At 40.2% G+C, this 21,829-nt stretch overlaps 3 protein-coding genes across 5 annotated transcripts in view; 2 read left to right on the forward strand and 1 right to left on the reverse strand.

Moving 5' to 3' along the window:
• LOC134078655 (protein mono-ADP-ribosyltransferase PARP4-like) overlaps positions 1 to 4,760 on the reverse strand; it is a 44,738-nt gene extending 39,978 nt beyond the window's left edge. For all 3 annotated transcript variants that reach the window (XM_062534744.1, XM_062534743.1, XM_062534741.1), the window contains exon 1: positions 4,474 to 4,760. In XM_062534744.1, coding sequence (XP_062390728.1) covers positions 4,474 to 4,490 — 17 coding nt within the window. In that variant the 5' untranslated portion in view covers positions 4,491 to 4,760. The remainder of the gene's footprint in view (positions 1 to 4,473) is intronic.
• A 3,061-nt stretch (positions 4,761 to 7,821) lies between these two features.
• LOC134077832 (proteoglycan 4-like) lies at positions 7,822 to 10,330 on the forward strand. Its single transcript, XM_062533472.1, has 2 exons — positions 7,822 to 8,320; positions 8,638 to 10,330. Exons 1-2 carry the CDS (start codon positions 7,877 to 7,879, stop codon positions 9,736 to 9,738), a joined length of 1,545 nt encoding a protein of 514 aa, XP_062389456.1. The 5' UTR covers positions 7,822 to 7,876; the 3' UTR covers positions 9,739 to 10,330.
• Positions 10,331 to 11,999: 1,669 nt separating this feature from the next.
• Positions 12,000 to 18,130, forward strand: LOC134078659 (uncharacterized). Its single transcript, XM_062534750.1, has 3 exons — positions 12,000 to 12,092; positions 13,299 to 13,789; positions 13,914 to 18,130. Exons 2-3 carry the CDS (start codon positions 13,334 to 13,336, stop codon positions 14,538 to 14,540), a joined length of 1,083 nt encoding a protein of 360 aa, XP_062390734.1. The 5' UTR covers positions 12,000 to 12,092; positions 13,299 to 13,333; the 3' UTR covers positions 14,541 to 18,130.
• The last annotated feature ends 3,699 nt before the right edge of the window (positions 18,131 to 21,829 follow it).

Here is a 21,829-nt window from a genome sequence, read left to right on the forward strand (position 1 = left end):
AGCATATATGTGTCAATAGCCTTGAAAAATCGTTTTTTGCCATGTTTTTAAGCATAAAATGTCATATATATCAGGTTAGGAATAATATTTCAACAAACCCCTCTGTAAAAGTCTTGTAAATATAGTTTGGCATAAGACTGGAAAGTTTGGCGAATGTAAGTGCTTCAGAAGTGGAGATTATGTTCTCAGAGTGGGAGAAGAAACTTGTTTTGAGAAAACAGCCTTGAAACACAGCGATTGGTTGCTAATACAATGGAAATGTCCATATTTGGATTGCATAGCGTCATTCAGGAGAAAGAGGGCTTTCAAACGGTGTCACACACGATATGATTTGGATCACGGTCGCAGGAGTACATGACACTTTAGAGAGGGAACTTTTGGCGAAATTAGGAGAAATACATAGGCGCAAGCACACAAAAGTTCGTGAAATAAACACCTAAAAGTGCAAATCGGACTTTGTTGTTGTAGTAGGGTGGTAGAATACATGCTAAGGTAGCAAACTAGCACAAAATCTCGAAATTGACCGGAGGTCATAAAAACAGTGTTTTCACCTGCCGTGTCTCGCCTTAAACAAAAATAAATCACAAGCTTTATTTCAACAATGTAGTTCATTAAGTGTACTCTTTGATTGGATAGTTTGTTTTTTATGAACTCCCCAAAAAGTGGCAGAGAAAGCTACTTTCGTTCTATGAAGCCGCACACTCTGACTACAAACATTGAAAACCGACATACAGTACTGCTACACAAATGCAGTAACGGAGAATGGCTTGAGTTGGCAGAATTCTCAGTGGATCTTCGTAAAGTTTTGTGGTCAGGCATACATTAAAAACGTTTCACAGGCTGTGTTGTGCAATACAAGCATATTTAATATGTTATGAATTAATTAATTTATTACATGAATTACATGATCACTCACACACACACACACACACACACACACACACACACACACACACGCACACACACACGCACACACACACGCTATCATCTGTCGTCAATCTTACATCATTGGGGCTGATGCTGAGCGCCGGCACTTTGAGGACTTTGGTCAGACTCCCCATCGCTTCAGCCCACACCAGCTCCACAAACACGCCCACTTCCTGTGACAGTGTGCTGCAGTTCAGCTCCTCCTCCAGCAGCAGCTGTCAATCACACACACACACACACACACACACACACACACACACACACACACATTATGTAGACAACACAACTAATCACAACACAGCAACATTACATGTAACTGTATTATGCCAGTCATTGTACTGCAACAGAGTGTATGCTCCTTTCTCTGGGGACAATTAACTAAGACAAAAGTGCAATCCAGATAAGCTGTTTCCTTATGGTCTATGGTCAACCAATAGCATGCAATCTTCAAACTACCCAGCTGGGACACAAACTGTTAACATGACTATCTGAGAATGAACCCCAAATACAATTGTACCGCCAGGAGGGTGTCTGGGGGGTCTAGTGCAGCTCACCTGCTGCAGGCTGGGAGAGCCCATGTCCTCATGCTGTGGAGGCAGGCGTCTCTGCAGCTGGAAGTCGTCAGCTCTGAGTCTGTCCTGCAGCTGCTCATACACCTCCAGAGCATCCTCAGAGCAGCTGCACAACACCAGCTGGTCTCGCTCCAGCGCCCCCTGGAGGACACAAGACAGACAGACAGACAGACAGGATGATAAAAAGGCAGACAGACAGACAGGCGGGCAGGCAGGCGGGCAGGCAGGTAGGCAGGCAGGGAGGCAGGCAGACAGGCAGGCAGACAAGCAGGCAGACAGACAGGTAGACAGACAGACAAGCAGGAAGGTAGACAGCCAAACAGACAGACAGAAAGGCCCATACACAGATAGGTAGACCAACAAACAGACAAGTAGATGGACAAACAGACACAGGCAGACAAACAGACAGACAGGCAGGTTTAATAGCATTATTCAGTCCACAGCATTTTCAGCTCATGGATTACATGGAATTTCACTGACAGCAAAGTTGTTGCGTTTTACAGAAGCTGACACAAACTGAGATATTAAGTCATAGTGTTGCCATTCAGTGGCTGCTTTTGATCTGACCTGTTTCATGTAGCGCACAACCCGGAACACAGGACCTTTCTCCCCTGTGGCACTCTGCAGCTCCAGTATACACCAACCCCCCTAAACACACACACACACGCGCACGCACGCACGCACGCAGGCACGCACACACACACACACACACACACCACACACACGGACACACACTCACACACACGCACACACACAAGCACGCACGTGTGCTCACACACACACAGACAGACAAACGCAAACATGCGGGAACACACGCTAAATTAGGAATATGAAACTTTGAACATTTGAAACAGCTGTCAGATTGAATACAACTCTACCACAGGTGTCCAGCACTGACTCACCCCAGCAGCAGCGCTGTAAATGGAGTACTTGGCCACCAGGAAGTGAGAGGGGTACGAGGGAAGGCATATGTCATGCTCAGTGTAGATCCTGTTCAGAGAAAACGGATAAGTGCAGGCGGATGAACAAACACAAACAATTAGACCACAAGTATTTTTTATAAATGGGGATTTTTTTCCTCCTTTGTATTGCAAAATCATTCCATCCACATGAATGAACAGAGACAGCCATTGAAGTATATATGTCAAGAACATGTCAATCAATCAAACAGATGTCGATGTTGGCCAATCAGAGAACATTTTAACGAAAAGGGAAAAAATCTCTTTTTCCCTGTCCACACACAAACATTGAAGGAGAGGTTTTTGAAAATCCCCACACTGGCTGATATGAGGTTTTAAAAAAAAGATCTGTTTTAACTGTTTTAACCGTTTTAAGATCTGTTTTAAAACAGAGTTCTTGTGTGGACCAAAGGCCATAGGCCAAAATCCATAATTTTTTGTTTTCCAAAATACCCAGCTACATGTGGACTTGGCCTTACTCTCCACAAATTACTTGGTGTCTGGAACAGGTAATTCAGAGCAACACACATCAGGGCACTTGTATCCTAACAGAAATCGTCTTTTATAATTATCATCACATGCATTATTATAACCCATAAAGTAAAGTAAATGATACAGTATATCCTTTTTCTTTGATTTCATTCCACACAATTGCATCTTCTTCACAGACGCCACTCACCGATGGTTGTAAACATAGTTGGAGTCATTCTTGACTGGAAACGTTGACACCTCACCCAACACCAAGTCCAAGCTTTGAGTTATATTTCTGTCAGTTCTAATGAATTAGGCACCAAATACAGTTTACAGATACAGTAATACCCTTCACCGCTCTCTCTTTCTCTCTCTCACCACACAAGCCCCCCCCCCCCCCCCCCTCATCACATCTCTCCACAAAGTGTGACCTACATGGTCTGAGAAAAAGAATATTCTCAGTCTTTACAAGCTAAGCACAACTGGTGCATACATTCATCATTCATCATACATACAACTGCCTTGTTTTCTGTTCACAAAAACATCAATCAGTGTCATAAAGCAATCAGAGCTCCATAGAAAACCATTGTAGAACTACAAACACATTGTACACAAGGTCAGTATAACCACAAGGGGATGGACAGGAGATCACATAATTTGACTGCAGTTCAGGAACAATCTGCTGTGCTACAACATAATCGACAAATGACTTAATAGCATATCAACCAGCACACTGGATCCTACTATGAGTAACCAACTTCTGCTTCCTTTCATGGTTCTGAAATCCATAATTGGTCAAAGGTAATTGTGACTTTCTTCCCATGACTATCCTTCTAAATTATTTCTAAATGGTATTGCACTGTGGCTGCAATGTAGGCAATCTCTCTCTATCTCTCTCTCCCTCTCTCTCTCACACACACAAACGGACGCACACGCACACACTAAAGATCGTTTAAGCTGTGCCGACCCCATACCTGGTTGAATGGTGGGTGCTGGGTGGGGAGTGGGGGTCACAGGGACCAGGACGTGCTCTAGGGCCGGCAGGAGGGCCTTCTGCTCCAGGCAGGCCTGCACGTACTCCAGCCCCACCACCGGCACCTGGTGCTTCCAGGCGCTCTGCTGCCGGTTGTTGCTCAGACTTCCCAGCCTGCTCACCACTATGAAGTTACACTGTGGTTGGGGGGGGATAAATGTATTATTTGCAGCTGCATTATAACATTGTGGACAGACAGACAGAAGAGTCATTTACTTCTCAGACAATCAAACATAAGTGTTCAAACAAACAACAACAGAAGTGTAACATTAAATAGATGTCTGTAATAGAAGAGTCTAACTTTCAGGTCTTTGCTATTGTCTTGGATTGCCATGCTACATCCACTGATGTTTTAGTCAACAATGTCATAGGCCATGGGGCTACATAGCTTATATGGCACCATACGTGACGTTCATATGTAGGCTATGTCCATATAATCACAGGGAGTCAACATGTAAATAGAAAGTCCTGCAAGCTAATGGAACTCTAAAAAGCGTAAAAGATTACAAACCTGCTTATTGACCACATAGGAGAGGCTGCCTCCGTTATCTGTAATGGCCAAACGAGCTTTCTTTTTCTCCTTGAAAGGCAAATTCTTCAGTTCTAAGACCACGACGCAGTTCGAGAAAACAGTCATGCTTCTGCATAAATTAGCCGGATTCAGACGAAATATATTAGGCCTAAAACAGATGTGCGCCTGTCACTCATCAATAGAGTGAGAGCAGCGCTGTCAGTCAGTCAGTCATGCCACAATGAAATGTTTTGAAAAGCTAAATGCTCCTAACCGGAAGTAGTCTGTGTGAAAGCTCTTTTGTTTCAGAGAAGCCCACTTTAACTACGTGAGAAACTTTTGTAACTTTGCAGACCTCAGCTACCTGGACCTGATTGAGGTAAAGAAACTTCCGCACGTCATATTTTGGTAAAATCATAACAATGCAAATACTGCCCTCTAGTGGCTATACATGAAAGAAGCTATCAAGTGACAGTAACAGCGTAATCAGTCAATCAGTGTATCCCCAAGCCTGGGCTATATTACTAAATCATTAAAGTATTAAGTGAATTCAGAGACTGGCCAGTTTAAACGAGAATACAATTTAAATCACAATCACAAATCCTGAAATTGCTTTTAAGGCTTGGTAAATAATAATGTGTGGGCTAAATAAGCTATATGCTTACTTCATATATTCACCTCCTGGTATTTTGTGGACTCAAGTAGAAAAACCTGAAACTCCATGTTCATTGAGACAAATATAAAATGGACAAAGGTTATCTTGCTTATTTGAAAGAGGCGATCCTCAATGTGTGCTATTAATAGCTTGCACATTTATTTGCAGATGATGTCGAGCTTACAAGTGTTTTGTACATGCAAACCTTTAGTAAATTAAACACTATATGTGAGCCATTTTGTGCATATTTTAGACAAGAACAAACAGGTAGAAAAACTCAAGGGATGAATTTTGCTTTGCACTTTGCCGACTGCATTTCAAATGTTTTTTAAATGTTTTTTTAGGCATAGGTCTAACTGTCCGCAAAGTCTGCAAACCCATAGCTAAGGGATCCGGAAATAATTTGTTTTAAATGATGAAGAAGTCGTTGTTTATCATTTAAATAAAAATCCTATCTACAAATTGTGTCCATTTCCTCACACTCACATTACCATCAAAGAACCATTCAGAATGGTCCATTCCTACTGCTGCCTAGATGGTTTATTTGCCAACCTAGCTATCTGAAGAATGTGTACAAATGTTTGAGTCAGATCATGTTGTCAGGTGATACACAATCTAAAGGTCACAAAAATACACACTTGCCAGAAAACACAGGATAGTGAACTGCAAGATGGAAGAGAGATGGGATTGCTAAGGATGCTGGCTTGATGGTACAGGAAATTTAGTTCAAGTTCAAGTTAAAAGTTTATTGTCATACTCATAAAAAACATTTATAAGTAATGAAATTCCTTGTGCTCAAGTGTCCATTCAACTACAGAAATAAATTAAAAAGAAAAATAAATAAATAGATACAATAAAAAAAGAGGGGTTGGGGAGCACCAACACCCAGGAGCAACAGGGGCAAGGAAAAACTTCTTCGCAAGGAAGAAACCTTGGGCAGATCCACGGCTCAAGGGGCCAACCCAACTGCCTGGGGTCGTGCTAGTAGAGGAAGCATGTACAGTAAGTGTGCGTGTGTGTGTGTGTCTGTGTGAGGGCAAGGGAATCGTATGGGCAGGCATGTGTGGTCTTGGGTGGAGTGGTGGTGGGACAATAAAAAAGGGGGGGGGGGTAATAGTGGTGCACTGTATGTACGTAGGGGTTGGAGGGTTAAGGGGCAGTGTAAGTGTGTGGGGAAAGTGTGCATTTGTGTGTTTGGGGGGGCAGTGTGTTGTATGTATGTGGCTTAATCTTAATAAGATGCTGGTAAGGGGCACTGTGTGTGTGTTGGGGGGAGCAGTGTGCTGTGTGTGTGGGGCAGTAGCTTGATAAGGGAAGGGGGGGGGGGGGGGTGACCAGTGTGCTGTGTATGTGGGGGAGTTAGGTTAAGGTGGCGTAAGAGGGCAGTCAGGTCAGTCAGTTTAATACAGAGGGCAGAGCTCCGAGAGACATGAAAAGCATACAGCACACAGAGGAGGGAGTGACATGTTATGAAAAATAAATCTTTGTCACAAAAAGAGACAATTTCTCTCACAATACAAAAGAGGAGAGATAAACAAGCACACAGAAAACACCTCACGACTGGTGTACACAGTCATGTTCTCACAGTCTTTGAGGAAGCACACAAACCACATTTCCTGGGTGATGGTGGGTGAGATAAGTGTCTTGAGGGGTGGTTGTTGGCTTTTTCTTACATGAACATACTTACGTACAGTACTTATACGACATACTTCTTACACTAAACATAGGTATGATTTACCTGAAATCCCTCACAAAACACCATAGTTTGCCTATGTTCATAAAATTATGAACCATATTCTTATGAATGACTTTTTGTATGCATTTTGTACTTCAACTTTCATTTACTGCTGTGCTGACTGAACAGTTTCTGTGCGAAAGTATATTTATATTCCAAAAACACTGTAGAGGAAAGTGTCACATTCATCAGTGTTAAAAATAAAGTAAAAAATGGTGTGTCAAGCTATTGGCACAGCAACAGGTACCAGGTACACAACTGTTCATTGCTGCACATCTGTTTCAAAACCTGATTTACTTCTTGAAATATCCTCACACGATTTGCTTGACAAAGATACACCTCCTGTAAGCTCAACGCTGCTCCTTTGCTCATGCTAAATGTATTGCATCCGTCTAAATCACCTCTCATCTCTGCTTTCACCTTGACAAAATGAAGAGTGAAAACAGAGCAGAAGTCCAGTTCACACATTAACTGGGGCAAGGTTAAGACAAAGACAGACAGACACAGACATACAAACCACAGGCCACACGTGATGCAGCTCAAGTCGAGCTCATGCAGACCATCACATCCTCTCTTCACTCTCTTCACCATCACAGTTTCTGCACTGCACCAACCTGCTGACGGAGAGATGTGGCTGGATTAGAAAGGGGGGCACATCATGACACACTTTGATGTTCAGCACATAATTCAATAACAAGAACTCAATGATGTTTAAAGGGGTTCAAGAGTGAATCACAAGCTCATGTATGCCTATGAGAGCAAGGGATGTTATTGGACATGTCATGACATTTACTGTAGTTAAGATTTTACCATTATTGTTTACCTTTACATGTCCTTGCATTTCAAATACGCTGCGGCAAACTTGATTGGTTGTCTGTCTAAGCTGTTTTCCTGTTTGGGTGCAGCAAAACCAAGCTGTGCATCTGCAGACATCGGCATTACAGCTGACTGAGAATCTTCCTCGGTGGACTAAAGCCACTTTAACTTCACCTACAGTACAGTATATATCCATAATGGTGCATTATACTCCTGAAGCTTTTATCACACTTTTGACCAAAACCGCAAACGCGTTTGTGGCCTTGGTCACATTCCTCATCCTGAAGTTCGTACTTGAGCTAGATTTTCATTGTTCCTGTTCACGAGGATTCCACATGTATGACATTGTCTACATAGTTTTACCACCACTTATAATTCTCTTTTTGGGATACGTTGTCGATTGGAACCAAAACGGCAAAATCTGCCATGGAAGGTGTTCCTTCATTAAGCTAATGAAGCTTATGCTGCATATTGTGTTAGCATCGACATTTTGGCTGTCAGCTGTATTTCTAGATGGCGACTGGTTTGCATGTTACATGGCAAAACATGGCAATATGACAATGGATCTTCCGTGCAAAGAAAATGAGATGCTTTCATATGAAGACACTCAATCGCAAAAGGACGCTAAAAAATCTTCTATGGTAAGTGAAAAAAAAGAATAAAAAAAACACATTTTCAGACTGAATGACCAAATTAACATTGACTTGCCAAATGCAAAATACATTACAATTTGAATAAATAGTATGTATATATTTTGATGAATTTATTTGCCTCAAAAACTGTTACTGTTACAAATTTTGCTAACAGATTCTTGACTGAGTGGTAAAATGTAATGAACTCAGACTTTTGAGTGCAACTCGAAAAAAAACATATGTCAATCTCCCAATGGTGTTCATATCAGAGTGGGCATACTCATGTTTTCACGTGGAATTGAATGTGTGTTTTAATTCTCATGCAGGCAATTGGCTTATTTATAATGGTGGGTTTTGTTTTGGTGTGGGCACTATACACTTGCATGATCAGATGTAGGTGTTCAAAACCAAACTGCAAAAGCCTGTACCAGTTTCATCTCTCACAAGAAACGGAAGCCTATCTCACCGAGGAGCTTAAGAAACTAGCCCAAAAGAAAGCCCGGCGCATTACCAGAAAAGCCCTTGAAGAAATCCACCAACAAGAGATACATCAGATACATGTAGGAGATGATCCTTGGCATACAATCTCTGACATACTTTTGGACCAGTCACTTCATAACGAACAACCACAGACAACAGGCTCACCATCACAACCAGCCGACTCACCATCAGAATCAGTTGACTCACCATCACAACCAGCCAATTCACCATCACAACCAGCCAACTCACCACCATCAGAACCAGCCATCAGAACCAGTCATCATCCAGAATCAGCCGACTCACCATCAGGACCAGCAGACTCACCATCAGATCCAGCCAACTCACCACCATCAGGACCAGCCATCAGAACCAGTCATCATCCAGAATCAGCCGACTCACCATCAGAATCAGCCGACTCACCATCAGGACCAGCCAACTCACCATCAGGACCAGCCATCAGAACCAGTCATCATCCAGAATCAACTGACTCACCATCAGGACCAGCAGAATCACCATCAGGACCAGCAGAGTCAGAGCAAGAACAATCAGAACAACAAAATCTAAATGCATCAATCCAAACTAGTCAAAGTACATCAAACCCAACGAGACCGAGTACATCAAAAACACAATGTATATCACCATTAACTTCACAAATGAAAACTAAAACCTGGCCTAGCATATCAAATCCAACTGTGCATAGTATGCCAAAGCAAGCAGCTACATTAAAGAGAGAAATTACAAAGCCAGCTCCACCAGCAGTACCACCAAAGCCACATTCATCAGCAATACCACCAAAAATAAATTTAGGAAAACAGGCACTCACAAAATCACAATCAGCTGCACTGAAACCAAAAGTGCCAAACTCTGATGCAGAAGAAGATATTAAAGAACCATTCATTTCAAACCAAAATGTGAAACGCCAGAAGACAACAAAAAGTCCACTGTAGATGAAATGGCTTAAAGGGACTTCGTTTAGCTTGTTGTAGCAGATTACCATCACTAGGTGTACTCATTCTGATTGTGTGTTTGTCTTCTACCTGTTTACTTATGTACTCATTTGTTGTTTGTCAGCTGTATGTAGCTTTCACTTTAAAGTTTTTATAATATTTCCTTTTCACTCTGAAGTACTATACCTTGACAGTTAGTAGAAGTAGTGGTATAGTAACAGTATTAGAAACAGCAGCAGTAGTAGTAAAAGTAGTAATAGTAGTAGTAGTAGTAGTAATAGTAGTAGTTCTTTGTTTGAAATAATCAGAACTTTCGTTGGTCTGCATTGAGGTGGCATGTTTGGAAACGCTCTAGGAAATCCAAGGTATTTGATGTGACAATTACATATTTGTAAGTTGTAAGTTGATGTTTAGTTGGTATCATGGCTTTGCACAGTGCTGACATCAGATGGGTACTTTGTATGTTGGGTATGTGGAAACGTGTTTGTACTGGAAAATGTAAATACATTATAGTGCTAGAACAATGTCAGACACATTATGAATAAATGATTTTATATGCTATACAATCATTTGTGTATAACATGTAACAAGAACCCTGGCAGAAACAACAAAAACCTTTGAAAATAAAAGGATGAAAAGAGTGAAGGAAAGGCATATGATCTCAGTCAATTACAGTTTTTGCCTGTTGCTTGAACACATTTTGCAAAACTTCGCTCACTGTGCCAAAACTCTACACACAAGTAAACATAAAACAACACTAGGGAATATTGTCATGGTTTTGGACTTACCTACCTCCAACTAAAACATGTACTGTAGGCCTAGGTTATTTCACTCTTTCTGGAGACGTTGATGCGTAAGCCATCATTGCAGCAGGGCCGGCCCGGCTATCGCTAGCCTATCTGAAAACTCTTTTGGAAAATATGCTATGGACCCAAACAACTCTATTTGGGAGGGGAGAACTCCCTCGCATGGTACAATGCATGCACGCATGAACTTCTAGCCTACTTTAAGACAAGATGGACTAACTTGACAAATGTAAAAAAATACAATTTTCGACTGGCCCAAAAGTGAAGCGGCCCATCGAGAACTCTCCCGATTACCCAACCCGGGCCTGATATCTATCATCTGTTCAAAGTTGACTTGACTGCTTTGGAATGTGCCCTATTTCCATATCTCAGCGTATGGTGTTGTTGTTATGTCTGGCAAAGGCAAGTTTAAACGGGCATAGAAGTATGAAGAATATTACACTTGTTTTATAACTTTGTGACCAGTCCCTCTGAGAGCAGTAATGTCACTGTTTTGAGATAAAGGAATAGCCTGCAGAGTGTGACCTCACATACTGTAAGACTTTGCCCCGCCGAAAAGTAGGCCTATGTGAAAATAACTGTGTGGGTAGCCTACTGTAGGTGGAGGTAGCATATTTGCCCTCATTTATGCGCAGAAACCATCTTACGACGAGGCTCACGTGTGATTCATCAAACCTTTGTATCACTCCAATTCTAGCGTAAGAATAAACGTGTGTTGATAAATGTGGCGGCTGGAAACAAACGTAATTTAAATATCACGCCCCTATATATGCTCGTTTTAATGGCCTCGCCCCTAGAATTTACGACATGAAGGTGCATTAAACGTCCAAAAGAGATCATTAGTGATCTCGAGCCAAAGTGACGTCCAGCTGAACCTTGTTAATTTTGACAGCTAGAAGCTGTCATCAAGGAAGGCGGGAAACTAGAGTGATTTAAGCGCAACAGACTTTATTTTCGCAGAGAGAACGCATCATATTATAAATACATTCATTACAAAACCATACACGAGTTCAGACTAGACGTGAGATTTGAGCGTATAGCACCGATCACGTTCACATTGATAAATGCCATACTTTGCGTGGAAACAAGCGTACGCCTGTTTAACGCCTGTTTTTGGTCGTACGCACGTTTCATAAATGAGGGTCAATGTGTTTTTACCAACTGTGTTTTACTGTTTAGGGTTCATGTCCACATGAAGAGGGTGTCAACCCTCCAATCACCATTCAGTTCATATAGTGATTCAGTATTTGTCCTTGCTGACATAGACCATACAATTTCAAGACTGATTTTGTTTGAGTAGCATTCCTCTGATCATGATTTTGAGTGCTGTTGCCAATTTCCCCCTTTTGTAAGCCAACTGATTTAATCAAACTCTTCAGTTATGGTGAAGGCTGTGGGATGGTAGGGAAATAGGACTGAGAGGAGGAAGTATTTTCAGTGCTTGTCTGAACATGAATAACTCCCTTATATAGCATCCAGTCAGTCCTTATTCCTCTAGAGCTGTTTTGTTCGCGCCGGTGTTTTACTCTGAATTTCAACTAAGCAGTGGTAAGTTTGCATTTACATTTTACAGATCTTACTATAGCCAAATTAAACTCAGCATTATTAACAATACAGTGTCTAGATGTGCTAATGTGTGATACTAATGTGTAAAATCAAATTGTAGCATTAACCTCCATGACTGCATAGCCTATTCAGAAGATATGACTTGCAAAATAAACTTATGGCCCTTGGCTGATTTTGTGGAGATGTGTTATATCATGGATTTTTTTTTGTGCCAAAATGTTCAAATGATACTTTTTCAAATTCAAACAAAAATCATAAATCAAAATATCAAATACAATATCGAAACAAAAAAACTTCACATGTGGGTGGGTTTCTCTGGGGTGCAAAACGCACCAAGCCAATAGGAATGCACCCCAGAGAAACCCACCCACATGTGAAGTTTGTGCCATGCAGAAGTGCAAGCAAAAAGACAGGCAGCGCAAACGCCAGAGCCAGAATCGCAACTGAGAAAGCCAGCAGCAAATAAAGAAATGATGTTGTTGTATTTGATATTTTGATTAATTGATTTTTGTTTGAATTTGAAAAAGTATTGTTTGGACATTTTGGCACAAAATAAACTCCATAGAGCGGCAGCACAGATTTGAATTAAGTAATGTAGTCAGCATCTCGTGGCCCACCTACAATGCCTTGGCGGTCCACACTTTGGGAAACACTGGCCTACGTGATGAATGAGATTGCTATGTACTGTACCGTATGACATTCTAGTGTACAGCACTTAGATACATTTTCTTGTCTAGGGTTCAGTTTTTCAAAACTTCACATACAAATCACAAATAGACCATACACACAAACCTCACATCACCTATTAATTGAGCCATAGGCACAGCTCAATAAACACATCTGAATTAGTATCAATAACAAATGTGGATTTTTTTTTTTTTTTTTATAGACAGATTTGTAGCACATGCCATAAAACATTCAGAACAAAAGTGAACAAAAATATCACTACAGTAAATCAAATTACTTTTCAGATACACAAAAACAATGTGGACCAAACTGTTGACAATGCACCTTTTGTATTTTCAGTGGTAGACTGTACAAAAGTGTAACTGTAATAACAATCACTACTGCAAACTAGTCAACTCATCAATGCAAGGCATGAATGCAGGACCTATTTTAGTGTTAAGTGTTACAGACATATTATTTCATGTGCGTGTGAGTTGCTTAAAGCAGTATTTTTTTTTTCAGTTGTGTCCAGAAAAAAGAAGACAATAATTTCAACCATGGTGCAACCAGAAGCAAACATTCCATATGAATTGCTAAAGAAAATGATCATTTCGGGAAATGCTCCTTCTCTCATTTTCTTTATCATTATAAGCCAGTATGTTCTGAGACTGGTCTTCATCTGTCCTTGTTCTTCCTCACCAGCTTTCAAAAAAGCTATATTAGCTATGTATTGGGTCCTACCATCTTTGCTACTATTTGTTGTTGTCTTCTTGACAGATAGACCGTTTAAAAAGACCATTAGACTTTGCAACAACATATGTAATAGTGCACTTACGAGATGTTTCCTGAAAGTATTAACACTAGCAGCAGTGTGGGGCATAACAACAATGTTTGATGGAGAGTGGTATATATGTATCATGACATCAAATGGAAACTATTCTGAAATCCCCTGTAAGACAACGCGTAGCATGGAAGAAGAGTTGATCATCAAAAATATCAAGACTGAATCTCAAGTACGTACTTCTATACAATATACTTAAGCTGTGCTGTTTACTTGTCATTAAGCAGTCTGTATGATACATTGGCCTGTGGCTTCTGAATTTAATATTCTTGATCAAACTTTATTTCCATTTACAGATTATTGGTTTTGGCATTCTTTGTAGTGTTTGCTTGGTTCAACTTCTCGGGATATGGCTTTCTCCAGTGTTTCTCCAGTGTCGCAAGTGCAGAAGGTGTCTCAAAACATGCAGGACCGAATGCATCAGAAATTGTTGTAGTTTGTGCTGCAAGTGTGACCCTGAATTTGAGGTTTCATTCTACAAACTAAAATACAATAAATATCTAGAGAGGGAGACTCATCGCCACTTGAAAAAACAATTACTGGCCTTCGCACAAGAAAAAGCGCAGGGTAACTGTAACAAACCCCTCAATAAAATCTATCTAAAGGAGTTAAATCAGTGTTCAGTGGAAGCGGCAACAACAGCAGCACTGAAGGCAGCAGCAGCCACAACAACAGCAGCACTGGAAGCAGCAATAGCAGCAGCAGAAGCAGAGGCAGCAGCAGTGGCAGGGGGAACAACACACAGTACAAGAATGACGGCACGAAAAGGAAAAGAAGTAGCTGCTGCAGCAGCAAAGACAGCAGAAGCAGTTGTAGCAGCTGCAGTCACTGTAGCCAAGATGGAAAATGAAACAACAACAGCAAAAGAAGTAGCAGGAAAAAAAGACAAAAGACAACTGTTTGCAGCTGCAATAGCTGCATGAAAGCAGAAATGACAAAAATGTATGCAAACGAAGCAGCAATTCAAGTGGCAGCAGCAAAAAAAGCAATAGCAGCAACAACAGTGGCAGCAATTATGGCAGCATCAGCTGCAACAAAAGTAGTATCTGTTCCAACAACAACTGCAGAAGCAGAAAAAACTACAGCAACAGAGGTCATAGAAGAAATAGCAAGAGAAAAACCAGTGGCAACAAGATCAGCGGAAGTAGAAGAAGCAGCAGTAAATAAAACGCAGGCAGCAGCAACATTAGCAGTGACAGCAGCAGCTGGAGGCAAAGCAGCAGCAGATGCAGCAAAGGTACTGTAGCAGCAGCAGTGAAAAAAACAGAGACTGCAGCACAATTAGCAGTGACAGCAGCAGACGATGGAGCAGCAGCAGCAAAGACAGCAGCAGATGTAGCAGAAGAGGAAGCAAATGCAGCATATGCAGCATATGCAGTAGCAGCAAGAACAGGAGAAGATGCACAAGCAGCAAAACAGGCAGCAGCAGATGCAGCAGTAGCAATGATAACAGCAATGGCTGCAGCAAATACAGCAGCAGCAGAAGCAGCTAAATCAAATGCAGCAGCAGAGGCAGCAGCAACAGAAGCAAAGGCAGCAGCAACAAAGGCAGCAACAACAAATTCAGCAGTACATACAGAAGCAGCACAAGAAGCAGCAGGAGCAATGGCATCTGCAGCAGAATTAGCAGCAGGTGCAGCAAGAAAAGCAGGAGCAGCAGCAGAAAAGGCAGCGGAAGAAGCAAAGGCAGCTGATGAAGCCACAGTAGACGCAAAGGATGATGCAGTAGCAGATGCAGTAGCACATGCATTAGCAAATGCAGCAAAAAAGGCTGAAGCAAAGGCAAAAGCAGCAAAAAAATCAGCAGCAGATGCAGCAAATGCAGCAAATGAAGCAGATGTGGCACTAGCAAGGATAGTAGATATGGTTGCAGCAGAAACAAAAGAACTAGCAGAGGCAAAAGCAGCTACAGCAAAATTAGCAGCAGATACAGCAGGAGCAGCAGCAGCAAAGGCAACAGAAGAAGCAAAGGCAGCAACAGAAGAAGCAAAGGCAGCTGCAGAAGCCGCAGCAGAAGCAAAGGCAGCAGCTAAAGAGGCAGCAGCAAAAAATGCAGCAGTAGCAAATGCAGCAGATGCAGCAACAAAGGCTGCAGCAAAGGCAGCAGCAGCAAAGGCAGAGGCAGAGACAAAGGCAGCATCAGTAGTGGAAGCTGGAGGAGGAGCAGGAGCAGCACCTATAGAAGTGGAGAAATTAGCAGAAAGAGCAGAGGCAGCATTTCTACCTAGACCAGTCACTTTCACTGAACCATGGATTCAAATATCTAAACATGACTTCCACCTTATTCCCTGATGAGGAAATTGAAAGCTGGCATTCTAACAGTGTACTTTTGTAATATCACAGAATATATCAATCATATTTTTTTCTCCAGAAATATACATATTTTTTGGTCTAGAATCTACAGAACCTTAGGGGGGGTCATCACAAGATTTTTTTTTTTTTTTTCAGAAAATATGCTCACTAAATTGAGTGCTCATTTTACTAGATCATGCCCATTTGAATAAACAGTGTAAATTCTGTGCATGTTTTACTAATCGTGCACTCATTTTGCTAAACTGTGCTCTCATTTTAATTGTTGTAAATTAAGCACACAATGTTGTAAAATGTGTGCACATTCACAATATAGTAAAACATGCACACAATTTAGTAAAATGTGTGGATGATTTACTAAATTGAGAGCACAGTTTAGTCAAATGAGCAGTGGAGTCTAAATCCCCCCCTGGGGATTTGAAAAACTGAATCTGAATCTCTGTGAGTTTTCATCCTATATAGAAACATATAAGTGACACCATTAGAAACCTTGAATCTTTCCAATATGTTTTAAAATCGATGTATCGATTGTAAAAACTTTAAAAGTTTTGCGATTTTCACTCTTCTTGCTTGCAGCAGGCCCATTCAAGTGAATTTGCATTTGAAAGATCCACTTGTGAGCCACTTCATTAGTCTAACCCCAAACTTCAAACTCCAAAAGGCTTGGGTGGATATTAAAGTGTGTTTTTTTTTTGACAAGATTTGAAGACCTTTGAAAATATTTTTTTTATATAGTTGTGTCTACACTGAATTATAATAAAAACAAATTTCATTACATCCTCTTATGGACTAACATATCATTATTGTTGAGGTCTTCTAGAATATAACCATGTGTGCCACTTTTGAAAGTAGTCTAAAGTATGCCAAAGATATATGCAATCAGTATAATTGCACAAATACATACAGACAAGTTGCTAAAACACAATTTTGTAAACTAGGCAGGCTTTATCAAGAACTTTCACATACAATTCACAAAACCACACACCCAAACTGCAAAAAAACTAATGTGTCCTGCAAATGAAGCACTGCAACCAAATCTACATATAACATTATCAAAATCAAACGTTTGCACCAAATGGCACATGCTTCATTCATATCACACTGTCGGGCATAATGAAAAGCACTTTCATCTTTAGTATGCTTTGCCATTATACTAAAATAGTTCAAATTGTAGAAAATGCTTCAGATTGTTCACATCCACAGACATATTTGCAGATGCACACATATGCAAGTTAGTGCAACATATGCACAGCAGATATATTTATATTGACAAATTAGCTCATGTGGTGTTATTTTGAAGGCAGTGTTTTGAAAAGGCAAACGTGACTTGTGAATGTTGTGTCATGCAGAGAACCGTGTCCATAGCATTTAATAAGTGTAGTTTTGAATTGCAAAATGTGTGTAAAGCAGAAAATGTATAACTTGAGAGGAGGTTTTGTTCTCTGTGTGTCCGTTTGAATAATTGTGCTATGTGTGTCATTTTAGCATGTTAGCAATTGGAAAAAACTGTGAGTAACACATTCCATTTACAAAATATAGCACTTGCACATATACAATACTGCCATCTAGTGGCTCCAATATTGCAATCTACCCAGTGCCTCAAAAAGACATGTACAACCCTGCCAGAGGTGGGCACTGTGGTGTAACTGTTTTAAGTAGAGTAGGATGACGTCAGAGGTGGAACGTTAGTTGGAGGAGGGAAAGTTGCGGGGTGTTCAGGAGGAGACGCACTTGTTGAATTAAACATTCACGCTTTTACAGTTGGACTCCGCGTAAGTTATTTAATAACACGACAGGCACAAATACATCAAAAATTATTTTGTTGCAAACAAATACTGCCTCATAAAATATAACAAAATAAAACAAAAGATACTCATGTGAAAAATGCAATTTCATTCAAATACAAGTAATTAGTTATTTGAAAATACAAACACACACAACAATCATGGTATACCAACTTTTTAAAGAAACTACAAGGCATATTGAAAACATACTCTGATTGGCTGGCAGAGGGCGAGTAATTCTGTATATTGGGGCTCCAATGAAGTGGTAAAATAATTTAATCAGTGTCCCATATCAATATACTGTATGCGACTGATGATTGAACTGACAACAGGCAGGCTTTACAAAAAAATATTTGCCCTTTTGCTTGTTTGATTGTATTGTCTATTTATTGCATTTCTTACTGCTTTTAGCAGTTAAACGGTGGATTAAGATGAATTAAAAGAAAGAAAATAAATACATCATAATTCAAGAATTCCTGGCTTCCGTGTTTCCTGGAGGGGAGTGATAGCCTGAATAACTCTATAAGCCAATGCAACACTGAGCAGAGTGAATGTATATTCTGCAGAATTTTTAATCCAATTTAAGATCTGCGCAAAATCTGAGGCTGGAGCAGCTGACGTCTTGGCAAACCAATCAGGGGTTGCCCTCTTTAATTCATTTTCTTGTTAACCAAATATACCCATGAAGCTATGGTCCCAACCCCAATAACTGTCCGCAACTGCCATATTCTTCAGTTGGCAAACAGCTAACAAAGCAAACATAAAAACCTGAGATAGGCAAAATAAAGAGCTGACTGACAGACTGCTGGTTAGTAAAAACACTGAGTTTTGCCACATAAAAGCTGATGGACAGAGAGAGGTTAGGAAAAGCTGAGTTATGAAGAATAAATAGCTGATGGACAGACAGTGCGTTTCTCTGACCGCAAACACTTGTTGTGGCCTTTTTTTAAACTGAACTGCATTTCCTTTTTGGCTAGAAATGCACGCTTATTCCATACACTGTACTGTACATGACTGGCAACATGGGAGACAAACAAAATAAAATCCTAGTTGTCCCAATATATGAAATGATATACAAAAAACACATACACATACCGAAAACATCTTCTCACTATCCGCTTGCTGCCTGTCCCCTGAACACATTGTGAAAAAACTGAAGACAGCCCAGGCTCCACAAACGGCAACAGAAACAAACTGGTGCAACGGCCTGCACCACAAAACATAACAAACGGTGTTTCAGCCATTTAGGAGAGTTTTGATTAGAGGTGAATGTTGGGAATTGTCCCAGGGAAAGGGCATCCTCCCTATTCTTCTTGAATAACACCTACACAAGAAACAACAAAGGAAAAAGATAAAAAATAACCAACAAAGGCTCACTAAGATTCTGGCCTTTGGCTCCTGGACGATAGCTTATAGCATAGCTTATAGGCATGGCTATAGGTAGTACTGTATATTTAAGTGAATTATTACATTTGGCCTTAGCCTATTAGAGAAAAACAATACAGATTTTTCACAAGTATTTAAGTATTTGAAAAACTCTAAATACAACCCCTCAACGTTGATTGAGTTTTTCCAATCCTGCAAATTCAAATGACAAAATACGCTAGTAATTGAGTACATTTTTAAAATACATATATTTAAAATGCTGCCCATGTCTGACAACCCTAGATGTCAAGTGGTTGAGGGCAGCAACACACTACGTGTTTACAAAAAAATATTGAGCTCCATCGATTAATTTAGTTCCATAAACGGACGCAGCATAAAAGAGGATTGACTGACGAATTTGTTGGTATTTGTGGATGCAAGCATTTTTTGTTGGTAGAGAACCCATCATGAATGTGGAGGGTGGATCTGTGATGCACTGTGAACACTGTTAAGCCTTCTAGAAGAGTTGTGGGCCTAATTCAACAAAACACACATGAAGCAAGCTGGCTGACCCCAGTGACATGTTCTTGAAGGTTGTCCTGTTGGTGATGTTGGCGATTTTTGTTTTTGGTGCTACTGTGGTGCTTTTTGTCTGTGGTGCTGCTGTGGGTGATCATTGTCCTTTCTGATGGAGCCTGGTATGTGTGCGTAATGACACACAGTGATAGTAAAGACGAGGAACAACTTGCATGCAAGGAGGAGAGGAAAAAAGTTCAGACCACATATTCACTGTTGTAGCATTACTTGACAAAACAGAGAAAAGCTGTGAACAACCACAGGGAACTTTTCACGTTTTCTGAAACACACAAGCACACGTAGAATAAGACCATCGTTCATCATGTTCACCATCACGTTCTTTCTGCCATTTCTGCACGTACAAAGGAAGTTACATTTCTGAAGACCTTGGTGGCTTTGGCAGTCAAAACATGAAAATATTTCACAACCACTACAGACAAGTTTCTGTATTCTGTTTCGATCAACTGTACCATCAACTGTATTTGCAAATCTGTCAAGAGCTATTGAATGGTTTTACATAACAGACTTTGCTTATAAAACACCTGATAATTGGCTCTCAAGGCACAAATACTGTATTTTCTGAGCTTCGAGACATATTTGACATGAAGGAAAATCTAGAGAATGGATTAACCTTTTGTTGTGATATTTGACAAAGGGTCAAGAAAGATCGGTCACTGGTGAGTTTAGCGTTGAATACTTGACCAATTAATGCTGTGTTGAATAATCCAAGAGTTTCCTTTCAAATTTTGGCATACTGTATAGCTTTTGCTCAATGGTGAATACAAATAGCATCACAACTCATTTTAAGTGTTACAACCCATTAGCCTTTTTTCCAGACTTTTAACATTGACTGTTTGCTACTGACTTATAAGGAGTGTCAGGACTGAGCTCATCACTCTGACAGCGTTTTGTGGGAGTTGTATTAACGGTCCACTTCCTCTTTTTTGATTCCTCCTACAGTAGATAACAAGGCAAGACAGCACACACTAAGTCACTTCACTTTAATACTGAGTGAGACAACTTTCAAAAAATAAGAATCCCTTTGTGAAAATAACAGAAACCATAAGGAGCAAAAAGGACTACTTTCATTTCCTCATATAATTCTTAATTTTTTTTTATTGGATGACCAAACTCCAACAGCTGAATTACCAAACAAGACCATTGCAGCAAAGTCAACAGTTTTCTTGACTGTATTTACATTTCTCTATACGTCTAAGAGGACACACGTATATCAAGGGCATCTGCATTGTTGATTTTGACTCATTCATTATGTCAACAAGCCTAGTTTACGATCTGCCTGAGTCACTGATGTCACTGATGTTAAAAGCCAAAGATGCCTTTGCATTGTTTGGTTTACTTTATCTTCTCAATAATGTGTTTAACTTGGAGTTCCTGTGTTCCTGTGATTCCTATGTCACAAACCATGAAATTGCATTTCTGTTTTGTCCACCCTTTATATTAGGGATGACTTTTTATATTTTGGGACCAAAAAAGATAAACATCATCACTGACTGGCCTAAATGCAACTCATTCTTCTGCTTAATCAGAAACTTAGTTGTGTCTCTGGTCTTTTGGATTGTTGCTGTTTGTCTGGAAGGGGACTGGTGGTTGTGTTTCCAAGCAAAGTACAACACAGCATACCACAACATTTCCTGTAAAATGACCAAAGACAAAACAAGCCTCAGCCATGAAGAAAAGATCTTCATCATACAGCATAAAGGCACTTCAGTGGTACGTAATCAATTTATCCATCTCTCTGTCTTTCACAACAATGACAATTATAATTTACTAGATATGTTCTGCACTACTCTCCCCTTTAGTTTCTAAAGAATTCTTGTGTCCCACATACTGTTCCGGGCTGAATTCACTGAAATAATAAACACACTATATTTGGACAATTTAAATTTGATAGCTTAACAATGCTGATTCAACAAGTTAATATTCATACAGTATAATTCTGTTCACAGTTTGCCGGATTAATTTTCCTGACCCTTGGACTTTTGGCGTGGTGTTTTTATAGCACAATAAGGAATAGATGTGAGGATATTCTTTGCAAGAAAACATGCTGCCTACCAATTTACAAGACACTATATGAAGAATGTGTACTTGATCTTAGAAAAAAATATTTCAGAGAAAAGGTGACAGATAAGTTTAAAGAAAAGATAGAAAATATATGT

The sequence above is a fragment of the Sardina pilchardus genome, chromosome 4, assembly GCF_963854185.1.
Source record: "Sardina pilchardus chromosome 4, fSarPil1.1, whole genome shotgun sequence".
NCBI lineage: Eukaryota > Metazoa > Chordata > Actinopteri > Clupeiformes > Clupeidae > Sardina > Sardina pilchardus.

Coding starts and splice junctions, on each gene's coding strand:
- LOC134077832 (XM_062533472.1), top strand. CDS start 7,877: ATGGTGCATTATACTCCTGAAGCTTTTATCACACTTTTGACCAAAACC. Junction 8,321..8,637: donor ACGCTAAAAAATCTTCTATG/GTAAGTGAAAAA, acceptor ATTCTCATGCAG/GCAATTGGCTTATTTATAAT.
- LOC134078659 (XM_062534750.1), top strand. CDS start 13,334: ATGGTGCAACCAGAAGCAAACATTCCATATGAATTGCTAAAGAAAATG. Junction 13,790..13,913: donor ATATCAAGACTGAATCTCAA/GTACGTACTTCT, acceptor TTCCATTTACAG/ATTATTGGTTTTGGCATTCT.